The following is a 21,815-nucleotide window of genomic DNA, read 5'->3' on the forward strand; positions in this document are numbered from 1 at the left end:
AGACGAAACTAGGTAGATAAGTTGGTTAGATGACAAGAACAAGGCGATTAGATTTTGGTTGAGGTCGAGAATCGAGATCTGGCCTATCAGTGGATACAAAACATAAACTGTTCAGCCTGGCGGAGATGTGCGCTCTACCGAGTGCTGTTGTCGTCTTGCTGATTTTCTTTGACCTGCGTGCACCAAGGTCCAGTTTTGTTGTTTATTTTATTTTACCGTTTCAGGGCCGTGAGGAAGGAGCAACGATCGACCCCTGGGAAGACTGTGATTTTAGACTCTATAAAGTTACTGACCGCTTTGGCTTCCTGCAGTGAGTAATGAGCTGTTGGATAAGTTTGCTTTGTTTCGATGACAACTTATCTGCAAACCTTGGTCCACAAAATTATGTTGGTTAATGTACCTGCTTTGAACTTACCTTTCAGCCAAGAAGAGCTTGCAACACCAAATGCGGAGGAGGAGAAGGTCAGTTGTGTAAAATCGATCTCTGGGTTGCTCTGGATGCTTGTTTGGTGCAGGTCTCTTCGTTTGGTTTTGGCATGGTTTTTTTTTTTTTTTAATACAGAATTTAAACGTAGAGCAGCAATAAAGGCTGGAAAGGGTGGAAATGCGAATGGTTCAGTGGATGTGCGGAGTATCGTTGAGAGAGAGGAAGACAAATGATGAATTGCGAAAGATGATGGGAATAGAGCCTGTGATTGATGCTGTGAAGAGAAACAGGTTGAGATGGTTTGGTCATGTGTTGAGGAAGGATGAAAGTGACTGGTTGAGTAGAGTGATGGAAATGAATGCAGAAGGAAGTAGAGGACGGGGAAGACCGAGAAAGACTTGGCTGAAGGTGTTGGAAGAAGAAATGCGGGCAAGGGGATTAGCAAGGGGAGATGCAGAAAATAGGGCAAAATGGAGAAGATTGTCATGGGGCCCGCAAGGCCAACCCCCGCTCTTGCAGGGAAAATGGCCTTAGAATGCCTGTTGTTGTTTTTGTATACAGAATATAGGCTCGTGTAAGAGCTAACACATTGAACATGAAAAGATGCACAGACACATAAAACATGCAATGAAGGGAGCAGGAGACAAGAGGGGGAGAGAGGGAAGTACACAAGCACAACAACAGAAGAGAACAGGGACGTCGGTAGATCTGTGGAAGGGGGAGGGCTGGGGGAGGAGGGAGAGGTACACGGTTTAAAGCAAATGAACACTTCTAGGAATTTCAGGAAGAAGTTGGGGATTTAAAGGGATGGGGGAAGATGGATGGATGGGGGAAGATAAGAGATGGTGGTGAACAGCTGTTTTAAAGACCTGGAGGGAGGAGAGGGATTGAAGAGTGTGTGGGGTTTGTTTCAGAGGTGGGAGAAAAGAGGAATGAAGGAGTGAAGGTGAGCAGAGAGTCTTGATTTTGGCAGTTTCACCAGAAGAGGGTTGCTGGCAGATCTTGTGTGTCCTGCAGGAATATTTGGGGGACGTAGCACAGACAGAGCAGGGGGAGTAAGGCAGGAGAGGAGTCAGTGGAAGACAGAAAGACCACAAACCTGCCTGCGGTGAGAGAGAGAAAGGCCCTCAGAATCGGCTTCGTCGCGGGAGATTCCAATGATTCTGAATGCTTTGGTTTCAGCCGTGTGAAGCCGAGCTAGGTGTGAGGCAGGAGCACCAGCCCAGAGGGGAGAGCAGTATTGCATTGAGCTGCGGATGAAACCTTTGTATGTGGTGATGAGCTTAGAGTGCCCAGAAAGGACTTCGCACGACGGAGGATGCACAGTTGGCGACTGTCTTTGGAGGCCAGCTTGGAAATGTGGTTTTCTCAGGAAAGATCATGGCAGATAGTGAGACCCAAAAGTTTGAGTGGCAGAACTTCTTGGAGAGGATTGTTGAGAAAGTAGATGGGAGGGTTGTCCAGACGGTCTTTTCGGAGAGACAAAGTGAGAGTATTTGATGTTGGTTGATGATGACGTTGAATCTTTGGCATTGCCATTATTGCCTTGAGATGCTCTGAGGGTCCACCGTGGGAACGTTTTCCCTGCCAGTGTGTCAGAGTGGTGATTGCAGTTCGAACTGTGCGTGCGGATTCAAAGTCAAAGCCACGATGAAAATCAGTACCATCTTTACCGTTGCTCTCCTAAATCTTAAACGTAGGAGTAGCAGATAGACTTAGACTGCTTTACTTGTCCCACCATGTGGCTGCCCATGGTCATGTCACTTTAATGCGTGACTGATGAACAGGTATTATCACTGTTTGTTACTTGGCCCAAAAAAAATTTTGGACAAGTTTGTTGATCACTCTGGTTTGTGTGTTTGTCTGTCTGCTCACTTATACTTGCTACAGGTCACGATTTTAAACCGATCTTCACAAAACTTCGCCACATGGTATAGTTGGTGGTCCAACAGAATCCTATTTATTTTTGAGGTCAAAAGGTCAACATAAGCCAAAGGTCAACCACTTTTCTTTCAAATTTCTTAAAATCCTCAAGTTTCATCCGAGTGACTTGAAATTTGAAAAGGATTTACATATCAGCTTGCTGAATTAAACCACAAACTATTTTTGAGATCAACTTAGGCCAAAAGGTCAACATAGGCCAAAATATCAACAACCTTTTCAAATGTCTAAAATCCTCAATTTTCATCCAATTGACTTGAAATTTGAAAAGGATTTGCATATCGGGTCACTGAGTTCAACCACCAATTATTTTTGAGGTCAAAAGAATGCTCTACTGAGTGCCATTCTACTTTGTTCTCTTTTGCTAAGTGTCGCTCTATGAGTGATTTTTCATTATTCTGTTCTCCTTTGATTACCTACCTTCAGCCCCTCCCCCCCAACCAGCCTGGTGTTGGCTTAGCGGTTAGGGTGCAGGCTTGGGATCCTAGGATCCTGAGTTTGAATCCCGGGCGATCGTTGAATTAACGCCAGGGGGGTTGACTCAGCATCCTTCCGAGGTCGGCAAATTGAGTACCAGCTTGCAGGGATGAATGATCCCGATGTGTACCCCGATTCAGAATTGGTACATATCCCTGCGCATCGTAAGAGGCGACTAAGGGTTGGTGGTTGGTGGTTGGTGTCAGGAAGGGCATCCGGCCATAAAAACATTGCCTCAAACACGGAACCATGATTGTCATGGTGCCCGCAAGGCTAACCCCAGCTGTAGCGGGGAAAAATAGCCTTAAAACGATCATTCATTTCATTCAGCCCTTCCCCTCCCCCCTCCACCACCCAAGTAAAGTTTATCTTCCTTTAGTTAGTGCAGAATAGTTTATTCGATACGCTTGGTTTTGGGTGTTCTAAATGAAATGTTCGATGTCGCTGCTTATCCCTCAGCAAAAGCACACGGAGATCGAACGAGTGAGCAAATGGGTGAAGATGATTAAAAACTGGGACAAATACAAGAGCAGCGAAAAGGTGAGTTTGAGAAAGTGGACAACGTCGTGTTATTTTGATCCCCACGAACACGTCTGACCCAATGGGATCACCAGGTCGGATGTAAAATTTAGCGATTGATTGTATGTTTGGAATGTGCCAGTAATGCATTTTTTTCACCAGGGTAAGTAGCTTGCACCTTCATCACCTGCATGGCCCACCTGTGTGTGCATGCTCACCTCCACTGGCTAATGCAGCCATTACTTCACCAGCATGATGTTGCAAATGCCTTGTGGTTTTCACCTTTTGAACACGATACGTTAATGCCTTGGAAATGCATTGGAAGAATGAGGTCACAAATGGTTTAAAAAAATTGTTTAATACAAGGTCTAAGCTAATGGAAGACCTAAGACACAGAACAGATCAGGACACAACATAGCAAAGGGAACAGCAGGGGAAAGGGGAAACACCAACAGCTGGGCAGAGAGAGAAAGTTGACGGAGAAGGACAACCAGCAGATGCAGGTAACGAGGGATAGGGGAGAACTCGGGGGTGAACAAGATGGATACATAAGGAAAGTTTTGCGAGGGATAGTTAAATGGGTTTAGGAAAGATCATGGTTTTGGATGGGGAAAGACTTGAGATGGTGGTGAACAGCTGTTTTTAAGACCTGGAGGGAAGAATGAGATTGAAGTGTGTATAGAAGGTGGTTCCACAAATGGGAAAAAGAGGAATAAATGAGTGGAGGTGAGCAATGGTTCTGGATTTAGGCAGTTTCACAAGGAAGATGTTGCTGCTGGACCGCGTGCGTCCTGCAGATACCTGAGGGGACAAGGGGAGGGTGGAGGGTGCAACACCAAAAATGAGACTGAAGAAGACAGAGAAGCTACCGACCTGTCGGTGATGGCAAAGTGATAGGCCCATAGATTCAGCTTCATCGCGAGAGATTCCAATGGTTTTGAAAGCCTTGGTTTCCAGGACGTCAATCTGAGCAGGATGTGAGGCAGGGGAACCAGCCTAGAGGGGACAGCAGTATTCTATCAAGCTGCGGATGAAAGCCTTGTATGTGGATAGAAGCTCAGATGTGCCAATGAAGGACTTTGTCAAATGCACGCGATTCGTAGAGATCACCCACCACATCCCATCGCTCACCATGCTAGTTCTGCATCTTGTAGTTATTACATCACAAGAGCAAACCACATCCTCATCCTACAAGTTTGTCGTGTGCCCATTTATGATGCATGAACACTTATTTTGCTGTCTTCCTGCCCGGCAGTCAAACAAAATTGAAAATTATTCCCAACAGGAAATTTAGTTTTTAAGGACTTCATAAAGGTCAAAAACAACAGGCACAGATAACTAATGTACATGTTGTATCATGTGGGTAATAGCCACTGTGTCAATGGCGGTAAACTTCCAGAATTATTTTTTTCCTTTGAGTGTCACAATCTTTATTTTATTTCAATTTAATTTTATACTTGAACACTGTAGAACACAAATCACCTTCTTATTAATTAACAAAACCTCCGGTATTGCATTACTAGGACATGTGATGTAAGGTGGTGTATAAGACTGCATTGACGGTGCTAAGATTTTTAATATGACTTTTAAAATCGTTATTTTGTTTCATTTAAGTTATACACTTGAGCACGACATGGGGTAAGGTGTTCTATGAGCTGTCTAGTTTCCATCTGCAAAAACGTGGGTGTATGGTTTGTTAACCTTATTCCACGACATTATGAATGTTAGTTGTGGTGACTGCAGCTAGGTGTCACTGTTGACATTGTTTCCTGCTTCTGCATTCCCGACTGACTTAGTCGTGTATATACCGCTCCTTAAATAAACTTGGGTTAGTGCTTCCAAACCTCGCAGGTGTTACCGGCTGATCCTTCTCCCTCTTGGAGTGGTGGCACCGTTATCTGAACCTGTGTCCTTCGATCGATGAGATGGATTATTTCTACTTTCTCTGAACTGCCGGAGAACTTCACACTCCGAAGATGGCGGCACATTCGGCCCCTAAACAATGGAGTCTAATGAAGCGCAAAACAATTACATCTTTCGAGAACTGGCGACAAAATCTTCAGTATTTTCTTTACCTCGACACAAACGTTTCATATTTTCTCATCGATGGCTTCACATGGCAAATAAAACCAAGCAGTTGATCATTTGGGGCCTTGCTGATGACGGAGGGCATGTTCCTGCTGCCGTGTGATCTTGGATTTAATCAAGTCTTGGACCCATTTCATAGTCTTGGATTTAATCAAGCGTTCGCCTGATTACCACCAAGAGGATGTTTTCTTAAGGTTTTTGACCTTTGTGGAGGATACTCTGCTGCAGAAGCATGGGCCCATAACCCATCATGGAGAGCTCTCAATCATCGATGGAGAACTGACCCCTACCTTAGAAAATGAGGTGGTGTTAATATGGCTTAAATTTATCCACCCGGAATTTCATCAGCTAGCTCATTAAGCAACGGTTTAAATGCAGATGCCATTAAAGAGGGCGAAAAGGGAAGGGTGCCAGGGATTGATGAGGTGTGTGCAAAGATAATAATTGCAGCGGGAGAAGTCGGAGTCTGGTGGACGAAGAGGTTGTTGTATGTATGAGACCAACCCACCCACCTTTAGAGGCCATTTTTCCCCGCAAAGCGGGGGTTGGCCTTTTTCGGGAACCATGGTTGTTGTTGTTTTTTGGTCCCCTTTTTGAAGCAATGTTTTACGGCCGGATGCCCTTCCTGACGCCAACCCTTTTTGCCGCCTTTAACGACAAACAGGGAATTACCAGTGAACTGGTACTCAATTAGCCGACCTCGGAAGGATGACAGGCTGAGTCAACCCCCCTGGCGTTAATTCAGCGATTGACCGGGATTCGAACCCAGGATCCAAGGATCCTAAGCCGGCACCCTAGCCGCTAGCCCAACACCAGGGTTAAGCCGCTAGCCCAACAACTAGCACCCTAGCCGTTACAACTCGACCAGTTGTATGTATGAGAGATGGTTCCATTTCGGATGAGTGGAGGAAAGGGTTAATTGTGCCGATATGGAAAGGGAACGGGGAAATACAGGGGCATTACACTCCTTAGTCATGTTATGCAGGTGCTGGAGAGGGTTCTGAACAGGAGGGTAAGGAATAGTGGGGAGAAGGAGATCGGAGAAGAGCAGAACCGGTTTAGAAACGATAGGGGAATGACAAGGGATGTTCATGCTGGGACAGCTGTTGGAAAAGAGGTTGCAGGTGCATGGTGAAATGTCATTGGGGTTTGTGGACCTGGAGAAGGCCTACGACACTGTTCCGAGAGAGATGGTGATGGCGACACTGAGATGGATGGGAGTGCCAGAAGCAGAAGTTAGGTTGGTGGACGAGATGGGCAAGGGAACAAAAGGAGGAGTTTTGGTTGGTCCTGAGATGTCGGAGAAGTTCAATGTGAACATCGGACTGAGGCAGAGAAGCGATTGCAACCCACTCCTGTTTATCATGGTGATGGAGCTGGTAAGTAGGAAGGTAGACATGAAAGATATTCTGGGGAGGATATTGTATGCTGACGATCTGGTTGTTGGGGTGGAGAGTTGGTGGGAGATGCAGGAAGTACTGGGGGAGTGGAAGGAGGCATTTAAGAAACATGGGCTGAAAATGAGCATGGAGAAGGTGGAGGTGATGTGGGTTGGGCAGCAGAAAAAATAAATGAATGTCAGGTTGGAAGTGAAAGGAGGAGATCAAACGAGGAAATAGGTTTGTGTATCTGGGTGGAACAGTGACCGGCAATGGTAAGTCAGAGGTAGATGTATGGAGGAGGAGTCAGGTGGGTGTGAATGCCTCAAAGAGAATGTAGAGTGCAATGGCAGACAAAGATGTCAAGGAGATTGTAAGGAAAGGTTCTGTTGTCTTGTTTAACGCCAGCCTACCTCTACGGTCTGTAGATGGTGGCACTGACAGAAAGACAACGGAGGCTCCAGGTTTGCAAGAACAACTAGGTCAGGAGGATTGTGGGAATGAAGAGGGTGGATAGAAGGAGAATGGATGAACTGAGGGATGAGATTGGTGTGCAAATGAGCTTGATGGGGAGATTGGTAAAATTCTGGCTGAGATGGGCTGGCATTTGTTGTGGATGGGGGAAGAGAGAATGACAAAGGATAGGCTGAGGGAACAAGATAGAAGGAAAAGAGGTTCTCAGTAGCATTTTTAAGTATTTCATTATTTCTTCAGTAAGTGCAAGTTTCTTCCTGAGTCCGACCATCGATTTATGGCCCGTATTCGTCATGTGGGGATTACTGACTGTTCTGACAGTGAAGAAGACCACCTTGATGTGAAACCTGAGCCTCCCAGCCCTGGGCTGGCTGTGAGGCATGTGGATACAAACAAGTCCCCATTCATGTTTGCATTTTTCAACAAGCATCCCCTTCGTCTTACATTGGACAGTTGTTCAGAAACTAACATGATACGCTTGTTATTGGACAGGAGTGTGGACACGAAGATTGTGCAAAGTACTCAACAGGTGTTTCAGGCTGACGGTGCCATGCCTTTAAACATCGTGAGCGAAACTCGACTGTTGTTATTGAGGAACAATTTTACTCAACTTTGAACGTGTTTGTGGTCCCCGAATTGGATGTGGATGTACCAGCTGGAACTCCATTATTGATTGCCAATTATATAGGCCTTTGTCCAACTATGCAACTCGTTTAATATTTGACTGTGAACCAATTACCTATGAACACTCATGCCATTCGACGTACATAAGGGGCTGTAGTGCTCCTGCTGGTGGCCCCACAATTTGTCCTGGAGTTTAGATTGAAATGGTAATTCCTGAGGGCATCGACCACGAGTCTTATGTTGGCATTCAGCTCTATCTCAACTCCCCTTGCACCTGTTTGCTGCTGCCTAAGCGATTTTGGCCTGAGCCTAACCATGTTCACTCTGTGGCTGATCGGTTCAGAATTTCCAACACCATTGACCTACCCATAAAGCTCTGTAAACACACCCACGTGTGAATTGTGCACTCCGTTGCCAGCGTTTCTGATGGGATACTGCCTTCACCCACGATCCATACAAATAGTAAGGGCATTTTACGTGATATTTCACAAATCTGTTAACTAAATTGTTACCAAAAAATTTCTTCACCAATATGTTTGTAAAGGTGTGTAATAACATGTGTTAAAATGTTGAAGTTCAACTCCCGTGGGAAACCCAGAAAAAAAGCTGTTGAATTCGGGTACCGAAAAATTATTTTCGAGAATTTTTATTTTTTTTAATCGGCCCTTAAGTAACTTATGAGGGGTCAAATAAGGGTTTTTCATGATTCTGAGTTGATTGTTAACATTCATATTTTCACTTTTACATTTACACACAAAGTAGCTTTTATTTCACATACATATATAATACTCAAGAGTTATTTCTCATTCACAATGTCAGAAGTTTCAACAGTCATTGTCTATGTCTTCTTCAGACTCAACAACATCATGACTGCAGTTTCTGCATGTAATGCCATTACAGACTCCACAGGCCGAGATGCACGTGACCCCATTCTTCTTGCAGCTGCATCGCCGGTTGCTGCAATCTCCATGACAATTACAGCTCGTGAACTGCAATAGCTCCTCAGGAGCCGTGGGGTCCAGTGTTGGAACTGGCTCATACCCATGCACACGTATTGTCCATCCATAGTCACTGGGGTTTTTTTTTTGTTTTTTTTTTTTTTTGTTGTATACAAGATCGAGGCTCGTGAAAGAGCGAACATTAATCACACAGAAAGACAAACCGACACATAAAACATATAACATCGGGAGCGGTAGACAAGATGGGGAGAGAGGGGGAAGGACACAAACACAACATTTGAGAGCAGGGACCGAGAGACATGGAGACATCGAGAGATCTGAGAGAGGGCGAGGGCTTTGGGGGGGGGGGCATGGGAACGGGGCGGTGGGAGAGGTATAAAACATATGGACACTGCCAGGACTTCCAGGAAATAAGTTGGAATTTCAAACAAGGTGGATCTGGGGTGAATTAGCGGGGGTAGAAAAGATCAAGGTTTTGGATGGGGGAAGATAAGAGATGGTGGTGAACAGCTGTTTTAAAGACCTGGAGGGAGGAGTGGGATTGAAGGGAGTGAGGGAGTTTGTTCCAGAGGCGGGAGAAAAGAGGAATGAAAGAGTGAAGGTGAGCAGAGAGCCGAGATTTCGGCAGTTTAACCATCAGAGGGTTGCTGGCAGATCTTGTGCGACCTGTAGGAATATTTGGGGGACAGAACACAGAGAGAGCTGGGGGTGCAAGGCCGGAGAGGAGTCGGTAGAAGACAGAAAGACCACCTACCTGCCTGCGGTGAGTGAGTGAAAGGCCCTCAGAGATAGCTTCATCGCGGGAGATTCCAATAATTCTGAAAGCTTTGGTTTCAACAGCGTGAAGCCGAGCTAGGTGTGAGGCAGGAGCACCGGCCCATAGGGGAGAACAGTATTCCATTGAGCTGCGGATGAAAGCCTTGTATGTGGTGAGGAGCTCAGGTGTGCCGAGGAAGGACTTCGCACGACGGAGGATGCCCAGTCGGCGACTGGCTTTGGAGGCCAGCTTGGAAATGTGGTTTTCCCAAGAAAGATCATGGCAGATAGTGAGACCCAAAATCTTGAGCGACAGAACTTCTTGGAGAGGATTGTTGAGAAAGTAGATGGGAGGGTTGTCCAGTCGATCTTTTCGGAGAGACATAGTAAGAGTGTGAGATTTGTCAGGATTGAAAGACATGTTCCACTTGTTTGACCAGTCTGTGATTTTGTCCAGGTCTTCAGAGAGTGAGGAGGCAGCAGACTGCCGATCTGAGGGAAGAGGAATGGAGCGGCAGAGAGTGGAGTCATCAGCAAAGAGATAGAGAGGATTTTCGAGAGAGTCAGAGAGATCATTGATGAAGACCAGAAAAAGCACGGGGCCCAGAACACTGCCTTGGGGAACTCCAGCCTGAAAAGGAAGAGGAGATGAGAGAAACCCATTCAGGGCCACACGTTGACGACGACTAGAGAGGAAGTCCGACAGCCATGCGTGGAGATTTCCATGGATACCAAAGGGGGAGAGTTTGGTGAGCAGAGCGGGGTGCCAGACCGTGTCGAAGGCACGTGATATGTCGAGGGAGACAGCTCTAATTTCCTGTTTGGCATTGAGGACCTCCATCCATTGTTGAGACAGCAGAAGCAGCATGTCCAGAGTAGAGTGACCTGGTCTGAAACCAAATTGATGATCAGAGATCAAGCCATTGGAGAAGAGGAAAGATTTCATATCCGAAGCAATGATGGATTCCATGACTTTGCTGATAATTGGGAGAAGGCTGATTGGTCTGTAGTTGCTAGGATCTGTTTTTGCACCTTTTTTGTGCAAAGCGGTGATGTTGGCTGATTTCCAAGCAGATGGCAGTTGACCTTGAGCAAAAGAGAGGGTGAAGAGAACAGAGAGAGGGTGAGATAGAGCAGCAGAGCAGGATTTTAGGACCCGTGGGCTGATGCCGTCGGGTCCGGTTGCAGAATCAGAGTCGAGGGTTGACAGAAACTTTTCCACCTTGTCAGGAGGAAAGGACACGGAGTCCAGGAGCAGCAGGGTACGACTGGGTATCGTGGGTACAGAGAGGGATGGGTTTGGGACACAAGATTTAGAGGCAAACACAGAGTTGAGGCATTCAGCTTTTTCACGTGCGGAGTCAGCTGTGTAGCCGTTTGAGGTAAGGGAGGGGATGGAGGGGGAACAAACACCAGAAACGGATTTGACCAGACGCCACCAGGATTTGGAAGAGGGAGACAGATAAGAGAGTTCGGTCTTGAGAACGGAGAGATATTGTTTCCTGGCTCTCCTGAGGGTGGACACACACTTGTTTCGGGCTTTGTGAAAGGAAATGAGATTTCCTTCCGTTGGATTTGCTTTCCAGGAGACGAAGGCAAGTTGTTTCTGGGCAACAGCCTCACCACAAGATTCCGTGTACCATGGACGGGAGGAAGGGTATGACAACTGAAGACGAGATGGGATAAATCTGTGCATGAGAGAGAGCAATTTACTTTGGAAGAATTCCCAGGATGAGTTGATGTCAGAGGTGGTAGAGATGGGAGACCAGTCCAGATGATTGATGGCTGCTTGAAGACCGTGCCAGTTGGCCTGAGTGAAATGCCAGACTCGTCGACGCTGAGCAGGCTCCCTGAGGATGGTCAGAGAGATGTCCACTTTAACAAGGACATGATCAGATGATCCGATCGGAGCAGAAGAAGAGCAGCAGACATTTTCAGGGAAGTTAGTCATAACCAAGTCCAGAAGAGAAGATGTTCCATTGACTGAGATCCGGGTCGGGAAATTGACAGATTGTGTCAGTCCCAGTGAGTCGCAGAAGTCTTTTGCTGAGGAGCCATGGCTGGTGAGAGAGGTACCCACACCCAGCCAACTGGCATGATGACAGTTGAAATCACCACATATGAGGAAGAGAGAGTTGGGATGAGTAGATAGAAGTTGGTCCATATCATCAGACAGCGAGATGTAGATGGAGTCATCACTGTTTGGTGGACGGTACAACACACATATGAACAAGAGGTGGGAGCGAAGGGGAAGCCGTAGCCAGAGGTATTCCTGGGGGTGAGGTGGAGAGAGTGCAGTGCAGGGCGAGTGAGGAAGAGAGTTTTTGATAAAGATAGCAACCCCGCCTCCAGGACGAGGCTCAGGTCTATCATACCGGAGGAGGGAGTAGCCCGGGAGAGATACTATGGAATCAGAGACATCATAAAGGAGGAAAGTTTCTGTTAAGCAGATCACGTCTGGTTTGACAGAAGCAACCTGTATGGAGAGATCAGTTAAGTTTGAACGAAGGCCCCGGATGTTTGAGGTCCATTCCGTTAATGAAGAGGAAGGGGGAGCATCAGATACAGAACAGGGGGGAGGAGGGGTAGGGTAAGATGTGGAAGAGGTGGAAGAGGTAGGGAGAGCTGTTGAAGGTGTGTCAGAGATTTCAGAATAGCTCGGAGAAAGGGAAGGATGGGGCGGACAAAAGGTTTGATGGTGATTGGGTGAGCCACAATGAGGTGTTATTTGAGGAGGGGGAAGAGCGAGGCAGAAGGTTGGGGGAGATGGAGGTGAGAGTTTGAAGGGGGAAGAAGCGGGGAGGACGCTTTGAGGAGGGGGAGTGAGAGGGGGGAAATTGAGAAGCAATGAGGGTGGGGAGATTTGAAGGGGAGGGGTGAGGGGGGAGTTTGGGAGGGAAGGGACAAGGGGAGGGATTTGAAAGGGATGGGATATGGGGGAGATTTGGAGGGGAGGGGTGAGGCAGGAGTCTAGGAGGGGAGGGGCGAGGGGGCGAAGAGGTTCAGAGACATGCTCTGTAGAAGGATGCAGTCCCGGGTCTGCAGGTAGGCACGGAGTGAATGTTGTGCAGCTGCACCCTCTGTTGGAGGTAGAGTCTCTGGTTTGATCACTCCTGCCGCTGCCTTCCTTGAGAACATGTTGTACCGAATTTCACCCAATGTAGTATCTCGTCCATGGTAAATGTACTTGAAAATCGCAGTACCAGCCTGAATCACTGTTTCCTTGGTGGCTTCTGTGTCAAAGAAGATGTCGATGTACTCAGCCGCATCCCCTTCGCAAAACCTAAAAAAAAGCACCAGGTCTATGTCAAGTAAAGTATAATGTAAAACAGAAATAAAATTATTATTATTTTTAACATTTATACTATGATGACAATGATTATAATTATTATTATTATTAGTATTAGTATTATTTGCCGACGTAATAGTAGTATTATCATTATTACCTGGCAAATAGAGTTGTTTTCCCATGACCAGCGATTGCAGAAACCGTATCACACCCCGTGAAGGCGTGACAGAAGAGCAGGTAGCTCTTCTGTGTTTCGGAGAGAGATTCTTTGATCTTTCGGACGTCCTAAGAGCCGTTTGATGTGGTTAAGAAGAGTGGATGGTGGCTGTCTGAGCTATGGTGCACCAGCATTACCAGCACGTCTGCATCTTCTGCCCGCACCTGAAAATATAACAACATGTACAAAGCATAATGAACCGTTCAAGAACAGATTTAACTTTTCAACAGTGTGAATTCTCTTATTTTTAAATTACCCCATCTCCCCCCGGGCTCCATCCAATAGTTATACTAACTGAAGACACAAATGGTACTGACCTCAACAGAGCCATCTGAAGCAGCAGCCAATGCCTCTCTCACAATTGAAGTGTCAGCATCATTGTCACACTGCTCCACAGTGATGTGATGTTTTCGGAAGGTTGAAGAGAGAAGGTGGATGAGCTCACTCTTGTTATGAGTGTTGTCCAGAAACTTTGCTCTTGGGGTCCAGTTGGACATATCCGGTCGAATCTGGAGATTACAGCAGGAATTCGTGGTACGCCGGATGTGGTCGTGATCTTTTGGTGATCTGCTGTAGCCATCAAAGACCACAATGATCTTCTGGGAGCAGCGGCCCAGATACTGCACGTAGCTCAGGTAACTGTTGGCGATCTCCTGCCAGGTCTGACGTTGTTCCCACTTCACCATGTAGACAAGCCATCCGCCATCAATTACGAGGGTGCAGCAGGGTTGGTTAGTCAAGTCAAGTGGATCAGTTAACGCCTTCAGGCTTGTATTTGAAAAGTCTGCCTTGTTTGCCTTGTTCATCTTCTGATCTTTGTTGCTGAACAGGGAACAGGAACAGGGAACAGGGATACCATGGACGAGATACTACATTGGGTGAAATTCGGTACAACATGTTCTCAAGGAAGACAAGATGTCTTCGTATTTCTCGAGAAGTTTTATCTTTAGCCAATGCTTTGAATAAGAAAGGCTCTTCTCTGGTGACTGATCAAACTCCTGCAGCTTTTCATGGACTTGGTCCATGTTCATTACCCCATGCTCTAATTCTGAGTCTAACCATTCGCAGAATTCAATAAAAACTGCCTCTCGCTCCTCATCAATACTCCTCTGTCCTCTCTTCCTTTTTCCTTCCTCATCAGTCTTGGACAAACTGTCACCTCTCGCAAACATAAGTTTGCATCGCAAATGGTACAGTGTTTCTTCTGCTACCAAGTCGTTGATCCCTTCCAGGCGTGCAGTGACTTCAGTGCCCCAGTCATCCCCGTGACTCCGTGCTGTCTTCAGCAAGCTTGCCTTCAGTGTATCTGCAGTCAAATTATCTGGCACTCTGTATTTCTTTCTAGCTTGTGCTGGATTATTTTTGTAGAGCTGGGCTGGTTGGTTGCAAAGAATGCATACATCCTTATACAGGAGGTCAACTGACTGTGATCTTCTAGAACTGCAGCCAGTTGATGAACTGAACTCACAAGTAGTGCGTCTTCTCTTCAACTTTGATGACTCTTTCTCTGCCTTTGATGCTTGAGCTGACTTCTTGGTGGTTGCAACAAAGTTGTTGTACAGATCATTTTTACACTTCTGGTGGTACCTCAGTTTTCCTTCCTTTTGAGCCTCCTTCATACGTTCCACAACAGTAACATTTTCGACAGTTTCTGCTTGTTTCAATAAAGTTGAGTATCCCTTTGGAGTTGCCTGTATGAGCCTTTCAGCTGGTGTATCCGAGCGTGCACAGATGAAGCAATTGAGCACAGGTGGAGTAACGTCTTCATCCATATTGCTAGACTCCATGTCCTGCAAAGTAGAAAATGAGATATATTTAGAAATTATTTTTCCACAAAGGAGTGTCTGTGGTGAAATATAAATGTTAACAATCAACTCAGAATCATGAAAAACCCTTATTTGACCCCTCGTAAGTTACTTAAGGGCCGATTAAAAAAAATAAAAATTCTCGAAAATAATTTTTCGGTACCCGAATTCAACAGCTTTTTTTCTGGGTTTCCCACGGGAGTTGACCTTCAACATTTTAACACATGTTATTACACACCTTTACAAACATATTGGTGAAGAAATTTTTTGGTAACAATTTAGTTAACAGATTTTCATGTTTCCCTTACTAAAATGAGCCTCCTCTTTTTACAGATGATGGTCAGCTAATAAACAATGATCCAGACGTCACTGTCCATGATGTTCTGACTGAGTGACCCTTACCCTTTACTAAACAGATCCGCATGGATCACTACGCAGATGGAACGCAGTGATGTTCGCCGAGTTAATGTTCATTAACGACAGAGTACTCACCTATCAAAAAAGCCACCGTCAGCAATGTAAAAAGGTATCTGACTGTCGCAACAGTTGCGCAATGGACTCTTGTCTGTACGGCATGATGAGCCACTTGCCCTCACTCGTGAATGTATCATTGTATCATGGTCAGTAGTTGCTGGTCTGTTATCTGTGCTTCACATTCGCTTTGGACACCCGAGCAACAAACACGAGCTGAAGCAAATGTTCCATCGATATTTCTTCGCTCTGGACCTTGACGGTTCCATTGAAAGTGTTACTGAGTCATGTCATACCTGCACATCCCTGAGGCACTTTCGCAACCTGGTCATTGAGCAGACAATTTCGATCTACGCCCAGGATACAGGAGCAGTTTCCTATGCTGCTGACATTCTTAAATAGAAGAACCACCTTTAAGAGGCCATGTGCCGACATTCTTAAATACTACCGCCAATTGATCTTTGTTCTTCGGGAGACTGCCACTTCCTTCACCACCACCTGTTTTATCAACAACGAATGCAAAGCGACACAACTCGATGTCCTGACTCGTTTATGCATAGATTTATGCCCTGTTCATGGTCCCCTTATAACTGATCCCGCTCTTGGATTGAAAGTCATGGCCAATAGTCCCACGCTCGGCGGTTTGGGTATCTCCATAGACATTGGATGAATCAAGAACACCAATGAGGATCCCGTGGCCGAACGAGCTACTTGAGGAGCTGAGGGACAAGTTACAACTTGAAACCCCTGAAGGTTGTGCTGTTACATCTCATACCCTCACCTTTGGGACATACAGCCAGAACTCCCGCATATGCAATCGTGGCCTGTCTGCCCGTGAGATGTTATACCGATGTGATCAGTTCACCAACTTGTCCCCACCTCCGAGATGATCAGATTTCCTGAATTCCATGTCCTTACATCCTTATTGTACAAAATGTCGAGCATTGTAATGTTTCACTTTTTTGCTAATTTGAATGATTTGATTTCATATCTAGTTGTACATTTCTAAAAACTAGCTAATGTTTCATTATCAACTGCATGTGATCTCGATTTGGGGGTTGTTGTTAGGGGGTGAGGAAGTGTTTGTCACTCTGTTCGTTTATTTGGCGGTTACAGGTGTGCATCGGTTCACATAGGTACACACGAGGGTATGACTGTGCGAAGCAGTACTACGATTCTGGGTTATTTATTCAAAAAGACGTTTTATTTTGCCCTTGCCTACTAACTCGTGAATCTTTGTTCCACAGGCTCTTGGCCAGGAATTTTTGCCTTAAGTTGATTGACAAAATTTTCCCTTTTTGACCTAGAGCGGCTCATGAAACTGGAGATAGAAGGACTCGTTTACTTCCTGCAACATGAGCTCGCACAGAACTTTCAGGTCGATGACGACATGGTCATGGAACAGCTTCAGGCTTCCATGTCTGAACTGCGCAAGTTGAAGCTTGCTCTGCCTTCTCCAGGTAAGGGTGCCTTCACATACACGGATTATTCTTACGAGTCCTTACGGATCGCCAACTCATAGTCAATCGCAAGCATCCGTAAATAACGGAAGATGATTTTTGACATGTCAAAAGTTGTTGCGAGTTGTGACGAGTTATCTACGGATACCAGCGAGTTATTTGCGGATGCTTGTGATTGACTACGAGTTGGCGATCCGTAAGGACTCGTAAGAATAATCCGTGTATGTGAAGGTTGCATAAGGGAGCACACTTTGTTTAACCCCATTATCTTTAACACTGGATCTTCCCTGCTTTTATCAATCACTGGTGGGCTCGACACAATCTGGTGTTTTTACCGCTTATTGTAGTCTAACCCTTCGGACATCAGCCCCTAGTTGCTCAAAGCTCGGATAAGCACTATCCTGTGGATAAGTTACTTATCCAGAGGATAAAATTTATCCAATGGATAATGTCCGTTGTTCAAAGCCTGGATAACCTTTTCCGCTGGATAAGGTGCTGATTTTCCAGATAACTTTATCCGAGTCTCCTCTGGCCTGGATAAACGCCTTGCCCATGATTACTAAGGCGTACCTAGGTTTGTCAAATTCATAAGGCGTGGAAGGCGTCGTTGCAATCACCAACCACGCTTCTTCTTCTCATCATACGTTACGGTGTTGGAAAATTTACTCCTGATGACCCTGATGTACTCTTGTCACCCGACACAACATATCCCTTGCGTTTGGTGTAAAGTTTGCCTTCCTCTTTCTCGTTTGACGCTCTTCTGCCACCATTATTGTTTTGCCAGCAGACAACAGTGCAATGCATTGTGGGATACCATGTACCTGCCAAACGTTTATCCACACCTTATCCAGCAGATAGCTATCCTACCCTTTTCCACCCTTTGAACAACTGTAGTTTATCCGTCGGTTAGTTAGAGTTAACCCTCGGATACGAATTTTAACCACAGGAATAGCTCTTATCCTGTGGTTAAATTATCCGAGTTTTGATGAATTGGGGCCTGGGAGTTTTTATTGTCCAACTATCTTTGTGTCCATTTTGTAAGTTTGGGTATCTATCAAAATGATTTCCACCCTTCCGTTTGACCATGCCCTCCACGACTAATTTTTCTTTTCTTTTGTACTTTTCTAGGAAAGCCTGAAGAATTTCCACAGAGGCCTTTGGGCCAACTTCCTCAGGAGACGAGCCCACCAGTCGAGCTTAATGGTACAGTGAATGGGCAACAAAAGAGTAGCAAAGCTATTACACCAACAGCCAAGGCTGAGGGTCGAGTCTTGGTAATCAGCACTACTGCAGCAGCGACATCTCTTCGTTCTGTGGAGTCAGCAGCAGTGACTCGAGACAAGAGAAAGAAACAAATTGTGGGACATCGTTCTCCTTCAAGCCCGGAAAATGGTTTGACAAACCTGCTGGCGAATGAGAATGTGTCGCCATCACCTCACTTTGTCCCACAGTGGAGGAAACCTGCAGAGAACGTAGACAGGTCAACTACTGCCACAGATGGTGCTTCTACTTCAAAAATGATTCCAGTCACAGACACTTTCCTGCAGAACTGGAGTACAGTTATAAGTGTGGGCAATGTAGTGCGAGGGGATGATCATATTTCTGAGCGACGCACGTCGAGGCATTCGCTTTATGAAAATGTGATTGAGAGTTCTGATGGAGGCTTGAATGGTGAAAGTGAAACTTTGGTTATAGACGGTAGGCCTGTGCTTAGCTTGTCGAAAAGGCAGAGCATAGTTGGAAACGATTGTCACAACAGCATGGAGCAATTGGGGAGGAATGCACCCTCCAAAGGTGTGGAACACGAAACTTGTTTGGTGCAAGGTTCAGTCAAGGGTTCTCCTTCGCTTTGCAGCAGCCGCTCTGCTCACGGTACACCACTGCATGCTCCTGCCTTATCCCGTGAAGTAAGCAGCATGCCTGTCATTCCGATAGCAGCAGCGACGTCACCAAATAAGGGCACAAAAACAGTCAGACATAACGGAGTAATGGATTCGATAAATCCGGGAACAGAAACCTTTCCCGTGATCAACCCAAAGCTTAACCAGAACTCTCAGCAATTTGCGAGTAAAGCTGAAGCAGGATTGCCTGGCGCTATCCCTTCGCACAGCAGGAGCATTGATTCGGCCCTCAAGCAGCCGTGGCCAATTATGGAAACCTCCCAGGGCTCAAGCACTGCTCAGCTTCAGGCCTCTGCCCCATGCCCGGTATTTGAAGACGGGCAGTTCTTGAGAACGGCTGAATAAACCGTTTTGATCCCAGCAATGCCACGTGTCCGCGTGGTGACTGCTCTGGGAAACAGTGCAGTGGTATAGCAGTGGTTGTTGTACCAAAATATAATGGTTTGACCTTCCATCGAGGTTCACATGTGCTCGTCACATCGAGTAGATCATTTGCTTCGTCAATGGCCAACGTGATCGACGTTTGCCATGACCAGTTGGAGTCGTGTCAACAAACTCTTATTACCTTTGCAGGTTCTGACTCATCTTAAAAGTGTGTGATGAGATTCAAGTGTCTTTTGAATGTTCTTGAAAATAATTCCTCAGATAGGGGTAGGGGACTGCTAGTTGCATGGTTTACAGGGAGAAGAGTGTCGAGTTGTGTTGCATGAGAGATCAGCTGGTGAAATGGAAAGAATGGTGACTGACTGGGTGGCACTGACAGTGTGGGTTGGGGGGTTAGGGAGGCAGTGTGGAGTTTACAAAGACAATAGGATTTGAGCTATTGCTGGGATCAAACTTGGACAAAACCATCATTCCAGCTGGACCTGCTTAGTTTCTTTAAAATCAAATTAATGCACATTGCTGACCACGCAAGTTTATGCCAGGTCTACGTTTAGGCCACAAAAGGAGCCTTGTGTTTGAGCTAGAGCTCTTTTTGGTACCAGGACTCTTTTTCGAGGTCTAGGTGGTCTCGGCCCTTGGGTTGGATAGCCAAAGTGGTGGCATTGTGGATGTCACCTCTGCTTGTGGCAACCGTTCCTTGAACTCTTCTTTTTTTTTTTTTGGCAAATCTGAGGTTCTCGGGTTTTTTTTTCCACCTTACTGAGTTACTGAGTTAATCTGAGTTACTCATTCATGTTTTTATATTCCATTTTATGTGATATTCAGTGCTTAAAGCTTCCAGGACTTAAAAAGTTTTTCTTTGTATCTATTCCTCGCTGGTGAACAGACCAGCCATCATGATTGTGTCCATTCCCCGAGTAGTATTACCCGAACAACCGTTTCGCTCACTGGGACAGTTTTTTTTTTTTTAACAATGTAAATAAATAAATATGCGTTCCTTTATTCGGTACCAGATTGAGTTTCTGGATTGCCGCTGGAAAACAATAGGGAAGATGACCGATGATGGTATGAAAGATGAATTTTTTTACAGATGTGTATTTTTGAGCAGTCGTGATTTCCACCCTTGTGTTTTTGTACGCTCCGTGTAACCTTCGCACCTGTCACCGATTTATCGTACTTGAGCATTCAAAATGACGTTTGTAAATAGACGAAGGCACGAAACCTCTTCGGAATTTTGCTATTATTGTGTGTGTATAGCAAGCCTGCACAACTCGTTATATTTGCCTCGTCGTTTGCCATTTGCTGCACGACGGTCAACTCCGTGTATCGACATAACTATGCTTCCCAATTAGCTAACCCGGTAGTTTTTGTCGTTTTTTGTTTTTTTTTGTTATTATTTTTTCTATCCAAGCCCGACGGTGACATGTACAGCGTTTAAATGTAAATTGTATAAGTGCCGTCGCTTTCCCAAAGCTGATGTTTTTGTTTTAGTATTTATAAGTAAATGTACTTAGAGAGGTGAGGGGAGGCAGAAGATCATGAAGTATTTCCAGTAGTTTTTGTGCTCCATCGTTTCACAAGTCTGCTTTGAACTTTAGGTTACTTGGAGTTCATCACTGGATCCTGCCTTCCTATATTGAGGATTGCTCCTTTATTTTTGCTTCAGGGGTCATGTTTGGGGGATTGTGGGATGTTATGTGGCAGGAGGGGTGGGTGGTACTGTTTTAATTAATTATTTCAATTGATCAACCCAGTATTTAAAAAGGCTCGTTACAAGTAACTGTTCCGTATTTCGTATTTTTGTACCTTTATTACTATGCATTTCCAGTACAACTAGAATGTGATGATGCGTATTGTCTTTTTTTACGATTGCACACAAACGCAACAGTTCTCCAACTCTTGGGCACAAACCCAATTGCTCCCCCCTCCGGAAATGCTCATGGGACGTGGAAATTGATTCTGTGCTTTCAATATGCTTCTGCTCGGTCAACACTTGCAGGTTTGATAAAATCCTGAAAAATGCCTCGCTCTATCTCTCCAAAAAGACATTATGGCAAACCCTCCCATCTTCTTCCGAAACAAACTACTAGAAGATGCACAAACCTTTCGGCCTCACCATCAGCCGTGATCTTTCTTGGGCAAGCCACATGTTATATCTAAGTTGGCCTTCAAAGCCAGTCATCCTCAATCGTGCAAAGTCTTTGATTGGCACACCTGAACTTTTATCTACCTACAAGGCCTTCATCGACAGAGTACTCATTTCCCCTCTGGACTGCCCCCTGCCTCACTTCCTCAGCTTGACGTTGTGAAAACAAAGGCCTTCAATGTTATTGGAATCTCCCGCGATGAAGATGAGTCTATCGGTCAATCACTTTCAAGTCTATAGACAGGTCTGTGGTCTCCTTTCTGCTCTTGTATCCTCTGCCCTCTCTGTGCATTGTCTCCCCCAGATCCCATGGTGTCCTTCACGTGAAGAATATGCGAGTTATCGTCGCACCATGAACAAATTACCAATTCCTACTCTAACCGACAGAGGGAATTGCATCAGCAGCATGGCCATGCCCTCAGCCAATGACCCGACCGTGCAGACTTGTGCTGTATATGAAAGAAGAAGAACTCTCCCGAAACCCATCTCTTTTCAGTT

At 45.6% G+C, this 21,815-nt stretch overlaps 2 protein-coding genes across 2 annotated transcripts; one reads left to right on the forward strand and one right to left on the reverse strand.

The window, feature by feature from the left end:
- The first annotated feature begins 222 nt into the window (after positions 1 to 222).
- Positions 223 to 20,872, forward strand: LOC137432033 (uncharacterized). The gene is made up of 5 exons (XM_078782987.1): positions 223 to 310; positions 423 to 462; positions 3,305 to 3,385; positions 16,734 to 16,886; positions 18,015 to 20,872. Exons 4-5 carry the CDS (start codon positions 16,742 to 16,744, stop codon positions 19,130 to 19,132), a joined length of 1,263 nt encoding a protein of 420 aa, XP_078639113.1. The 5' UTR covers positions 223 to 310; positions 423 to 462; positions 3,305 to 3,385; positions 16,734 to 16,741; the 3' UTR covers positions 19,133 to 20,872.
- LOC144893143 (uncharacterized) lies at positions 12,951 to 13,872 on the reverse strand. The gene is made up of 2 exons (XM_078782781.1): positions 13,468 to 13,872; positions 12,951 to 13,314 (listed from the first exon to the last, which is right to left on the reverse strand). Exons 1-2 carry the CDS (start codon positions 13,834 to 13,836, stop codon positions 13,219 to 13,221), a joined length of 465 nt encoding a protein of 154 aa, XP_078638907.1. The 5' UTR covers positions 13,837 to 13,872; the 3' UTR covers positions 12,951 to 13,218.
- Positions 20,873 to 21,815: the final 943 nt, after the last annotated feature.

Source organism: Myxine glutinosa, chromosome 8 (assembly GCF_964187855.1).
Source record: "Myxine glutinosa chromosome 8, kmMyxGlut1.1, whole genome shotgun sequence".
Lineage (NCBI taxonomy): Eukaryota > Metazoa > Chordata > Myxini > Myxiniformes > Myxinidae > Myxine > Myxine glutinosa.